The 5,963-nt window shown below is 50.9% G+C and overlaps 1 protein-coding gene across 1 annotated transcript; it reads left to right on the top strand.

Moving 5' to 3' along the window:
* Positions 1–3,360: 3,360 nt before the first annotated feature.
* On the top strand, positions 3,361–5,437 carry LOC123397301 (protein ALTERED XYLOGLUCAN 4-like). The gene is made up of 2 exons (XM_045091908.1): positions 3,361–4,034; positions 4,135–5,437. Exons 1-2 carry the CDS (start codon positions 3,857–3,859, stop codon positions 5,310–5,312), a joined length of 1,356 nt encoding a protein of 451 aa, XP_044947843.1. The 5' UTR covers positions 3,361–3,856; the 3' UTR covers positions 5,313–5,437.
* Positions 5,438–5,963: the final 526 nt, after the last annotated feature.

Below are 5,963 nucleotides of genomic sequence, written 5' to 3' on the forward strand. Positions count from 1 at the left end.
ATCACAACAATGATGCTGGAAAGCATGAATAAGATCCTGCTCATCGCGGTACTTGCTCCTGTTGTTGAGGAGGAATCTGGTCCAAAAGTGGTGTACTGACCCCCCCCCCTCGCCGTTGTGTGACTTCACGTGGGGCTGAAGAATCGTACTCCTCCATGTTATGCTCGAGTTGGGTGGTGGGTGGGAAAAGATTTTGAATTCCCATGATATGTGGGCAAGAGACCTTGGTGGTCGCATTCCCTCTTGGGTCGCGCACTAGACCTACCGCTGGCCCCGAAACATTGTCGAGGCGCGATAGGTTCTTCGGACTATCGGGTAAGTCCAGATGATTATTCACCGGGACGTAAACCATTCTCAATTCTGGTGACTGGTGTAGGGAGCCCGCAACTGGGCACTCGACGATGTTGATCAAGTGTTTGATGGGCGGGACGTGAATCTCCTTGTCGCCGAGTCTAAGCCCGATCTAATCGTAGACCGTAGCCTAATTGTTTCTCATGCCCATGACTTGTATCTGGTCGAGTAGTTCATGTAGTACCGGGGTTTCGACGTAGCTCACGCCGCCTATGAGTTCGGGATTAACCCATGACGCCGATGCCCTGGTGGCGCTCATAGTCGCTTCCAGAGTGTTCTCGGCTGAGACGAGCTCATGCGTGTTTACCGCGTCGTGCTCTAGGGCCGGGATGGGGACGCACATCATCCTAGTGGCGAGATCCGCGATTTCTGATGTCGAAGTCTCGGGACCCGCGGGTTCCTCGAGAGGAGCTAAAACTCTTGTTAATGCAAGATCTCCCCGGGGGTCACTGGTGAGATCTAGGCTTCCGAACTTGACTTTCTGACCGCGGGTGAAGTTCTCGACCAAGCCGAGGTGGCCGACTGGATTGGCATGCAGAACGACGCTTCCAAAAGCGAACATCTATCCGGGGACGAAGGCATCCCCGTTGATGATCTCCTCGCTGATGAGTAGGTGTGCGATTGATCCTTCCGATGATCCAATCAGTGAAACTCTCAATGAAAGCACCAATGTCTGTGTCAAAACCGGCAGATCTCGGATAGGGGGTCCCGAACTGTGGACCTTTGATCGATGGGTTGCAGGAAAGAGGGGGAGACAGTATTTACCCAGGTTCAGTCCCTCTTGAGGAGGTAAAACCCTATGTCCTACTTGATTATATTTATGTGGATGATGATTATAGAGTCTACCTCGAGATCGTGTATACTAAACCCTAGATGAATCAATCTGTCTACATGGACGAGGACCCCCGGTTTATATAGTCATCGGGGGATCTAGGGTTACATACAACCGACCTAGTCTACTTTACTTGGACGTCACGCCGGTCTTCGGTGCTTTCCTTCTAGAGTACGAGATGAACGCACAGCCCGACGTCCAATTAGTACGACCCATTAGGCCGACCTCTTCATAGTAAGCCGACTACCTGAGGACCCTTTAATCCCGGACTCCCTCAACCACTTTGTGTGTTCTTGCCATTGCATTAGTTGCATCGGTTTGAGTTCGCCATGGTGATACGTGGAAGTGAAAAGTTCAGAAGCTTATTACTCTTGGGTGCTTGGTACCCTGGAGCTTGTTCTTCTTGGATGCTTTGGCGTTCTAGAAGCTTCGTGGTGCCTTGGAGCTCAATCATTGTGGTGTAAAGCTCCATGCAAGCGTCGGGGTCTCCAATTCGGTTGTTGAGATTGCCCCGAGCAATTGAGGTCATCTCGGAGCCACAGTCCATTATGGTGAAGCTTCATGATGTTGTTGGGAGCCTTCAATTAAATTGTGGAGATTGCCTTAACCTTGTTTGTATGGGTCTGGTGACCACCCTCAAGGGCCCCTTAGTGGAATCACGACATCTTGCATTGTGCGAGGGCGTGAGGAGATTACGGTGGCCCTAGTGGCTTCTTGGGAGCATTGTGCCTCCACACCGCTCCAAACGGAGATTAGCATCTGCAAGGGAGTGAACTTAGGGATATATTGTCGTCTCTGCATGCCTCGGTTATCTCTTACCCGAGCCCTTTACTTATTCACTTTACTTTGTGATAGCCATATTGTTTCATGTTATATATCTTGTTATCACTTAGTTGTTTATCTTGCTTAGCATAAGTTGTTGGTGCACATAGCTGAGCCTAGTTGTTTTAGATTTGTGCTTGACTACTCAAACGCTAGTTTTATTCCGTATTTGTTCAAGCCCAAACCGTAATTATTTTAAAGCGCCTATTCATCCCCCTCTAGGCGATATCCACGTCCTTTCAGCTGTACTTCCCCTTCTATCAATCTTCTTGCCATTGTAACCTCTCATGTACTTTTGCTATGGTCTGATAATGGAATTGGGCACCTGTTGGTGTCTTGCTTTGTTCCAAAAAAGAACAATCTAAGGAAGAATGCAAAAAAAGATTGCCTTAGTGATTATGAGAAGACAATTCGTTAACATTTTTACTTTCTTGCCCTTTGCTATTTGTTATGGCAAATGATCCATGCAGTCTTCAACTTACCACCACCTAGTAGTATTACAAATTTATTCAAAAGTTAATCAAAAAATTAAAGGACATGTCCAGTCAGGAGTATTTGCTTTACTATGGATAATTTGGAATTTCTGTAATGGTTTTGTATTTAGCATAACAACTCCTTCAAACTTTTTGCAGATTATTTTCAAGGCTAGAACTTGGACCCATATGTGGCCCTTAGTGCATCATAGAAACCCTAACGAGCATATGATTTTTGGTACAGTAGATAGGCTAGGACCGCGCATGATTTGTTCAACCGGTTCGGTTGACGAGCTAGTAACACAATATGTGTTTGAGTCATATATTCCTATTATGGTTAGTTATGGTCATTATTTATTTATTTTTTCATTGTAATGGATGAATGTTAGACTAGTAAAAATAACGTGTGCATATAATGATGCGGAGGTCGGACTTAATTCTTTTTAAAGCAAAAGTAACGATTAACTATAAAAACAAAGAAGAGTTTAAACCATCTCAAGAAAAAGAGCGGTAAACCAATTTATGGTTGAATGAACAGGACGACAGTGATATCCGTTACCCACGAGTATTCAAATATTAGACTTACGATTGATGCTTGAATTATTTCTGAATTTATTTAAATTTTTCGACGATATTCGTTCAGTGAAAAGAGACGTTATCATCAACTACGAGACGTTTCTGATGACTTCCTAAGATTTCAACATGTTAATGTCAGCTTAGTTTTTCGAAGAAGTTTATCATAGGGATAGGACGTGCATTCATGACCTCATATGTTTGAGTATATGAGCGACTGTCGATTATACTATGTTAAAAAGAAAAATGAAAACTCACCCATTGTGGCGTGGAAAAGAAAAGGGCTGATTCCAAGCGAGAAAAGAGGAGGGAGCATGTGTTGTCGCCCCTCGGTGCATGAACGTGCCACCCATGGTTTCTGCTTATGTATTTGACTTTAGTTTAGTACAGCTAGGCTAGAAGAAAACAACATATTTTTAGTGCATGGTAGTACTCCCTCTGTAAATAACTAAATAACCCTATATTTTGATGAAGTTCAGCGGAGCTAATTTGTTTCAAAATTGTGATTACTATAGCCATTCTAATGTCGGAGAGTCTACTGGTCATGGTCGATCAATAATTCAATATACAATCTAACGACTACACGTATGGATCCTTGTGAAGAACTATGAAGACGGCATACTACTCCTGCTGGTACAGAATCTACAAAAGCTCCTTCCGATCACATCTCCACTAACCTCTCTCTCACTCTCTCCTCCATTTGGAAACTAGTCACCAGATCCAGGTCTTCTGAGTTTTGAGCCCTCATTCCTCTCATAAACCAACGATCTACCTAAAGATAGCCAAGCTTCCTGGGCTGCCATCCATGGGTGCCTCCACACCTCGCCACCATTCCAGCTCCTGGCGCCAGAAGCTTCCACGCCTCACCAAGAAGATCCTCACATTGTCGCTCTACGCCCTCGTCCCCCTCGCCGTCCTCCACTACCTCCTCTCCCCTCCCCCCATCGCCGTCCCCTCCTCCACCTCCACCTCGCCGCCCCACGGTAACCATCTCAAAGACTCGCGAACCCGCTGATCCATCGCCATTGTGGACGCGGGACGGCGCAATGACGCTATCTTTGTTGTTCTTGGTTTAATTTGTAGGTGGGAATAAGCAGCAGGGCGCTGCCGGTGCGGCGTCAAGAAAGCAGGGGTCAACGGCACCGGCGCCGCGGTGCGACTACTCGGAGGGGCGATGGGTGCGGGACGCGGCCGGGCCGCGGTACAACGGGACGAGCTGCGGCGCGACGATCAAGGACGGGCAGAACTGCATGGCGCACGGGCGACCGGACACGGGGTACCTGAAATGGCGGTGGCAGCCGCGCGGGTGCGCGCTCCCGCCGTTCGCGCCAGCGGAGTTCCTGGAGCAGGTGCGCGGCCGGCACGTCGCGTTCGTCGGGGACTCGCTCGCGCGGAACCAGTGCGAGTCGCTGGTGTGTCTCCTCGGCTCCGAGTTCCCCGCCGAGCTGGTCCTCGACGGCGGCGAGGAGCGCAAGTTCCGGCGGTGGGCGTTCAGGTCCCACAACGCGACGGTGTCGGTGTTCTGGTCGCCGTTCCTGGTGAACGGCACGGAGAAGTCGTCGGCGCCTGGCGGGCCCGACCACAACAAGCTGTACCTCGACCAGCCGGACGAGCGGTGGGCCGCGGAGCTCCCGGGCATCGACGTGGTGGTGCTCTCCATCGGGCACTGGTTCATGCACCCAGCCATGTACTACGAGCGCGGCGCGGTGATCGGGTGCCACCACTGCCCGGAGCCGAACCGCACGGACACGGGCTTCTTCGGCGTGTTCCGCCTCGCCGTCAAGAACGCGCTCCGCGAGGTCATCGCCCGGGCCAGCCCCAGCCCTGGTCGGGCGAAGCTGGCGGTGGTGGCCACGTTCTCGCCGGCGCACTTCGTCGGGGAGTGGGACAGCCCGGACGCGTGCGCGCGCACGGAGCCGTACGCGCCGGGGGAGAAGGAGATGCTGTACATGGACAGAGAGATGTGGCGGACGGAGGCGGAGGAGGCCGCGACAGCGGCAGCGGAGGCCACGGTGCGCGGGTCGGCGGTGACGGTGGAGGCGCTCGAGGTGACGAAGCTGGCGGACATGCGCGCCGACGGGCACCCGGGCTCGTACATGTACGCGTCCCCGTTCGCCGGCGCCGGCGGCGAGAAGAAGAGGGAGCGGGTGCCGAACGACTGCGTGCACTGGTGCCTCCCTGGCCCCATCGACACGTGGAACGAGATCCTGCTGCAGATGGTCAAGCGATGGAGCGACGCCTCCTCGTCGTCCGCCAGATGATACCACTGAATCTGAAACCCGACCGTAGTTTCGAACTACAGAAGTAGCCACTCTTCATACATTCGGAAAAGTGAAACGAAAGAAAGAAAAAAAATCGCATATATTTGTTGAAATTCGTACGAAAACACCGGAAACAGTTTCTCAATCGCCGGAGTATGCTTCCGCCGTTTGTTGGTAGTGTGTGCATCGGCGCTTCGCGGGCGACACGGCGTGAAATGCGGATCGTGGGCCACTCCGTTCTCTTTTTGCATTTTGCATTCCATTCAACCATGATTACCCAAAAAAGAAATAGCCATTTAATAATCGCAAGAGTACGACGCATCGACAAAAGTGGCAGGAGCAGGTACGCTCGCAGATCGATCCTAGAGTTGACTCAGGTACGCTCGCAGGTCGGTGGTGGCGCGGTCCAGAGTTGACGCCGTTGCGAATCCCGGTGCGGCGTGGCCTGCCCACACGGTACTCAAGGAGCACAATCACCGACAGTGTTCAAGGAGTTAAAAGAATCCGTAGACGGAAAGAACGGACACCAGAAGTGTAGTAGTATTTTGAACTCAAGGAGCACAATCACCGACAATGCAGTACAATAAACTTGAGCACAGGTATCAGATTCCCCTGATAAACTTGTTGGACAGCGCGAACTGAAACAAGTAA

The sequence above is a fragment of the Hordeum vulgare genome, chromosome 5H, assembly GCF_904849725.1.
Source record: "Hordeum vulgare subsp. vulgare chromosome 5H, MorexV3_pseudomolecules_assembly, whole genome shotgun sequence".
Taxonomy (NCBI): Eukaryota; Viridiplantae; Streptophyta; class Magnoliopsida; order Poales; family Poaceae; genus Hordeum; species Hordeum vulgare.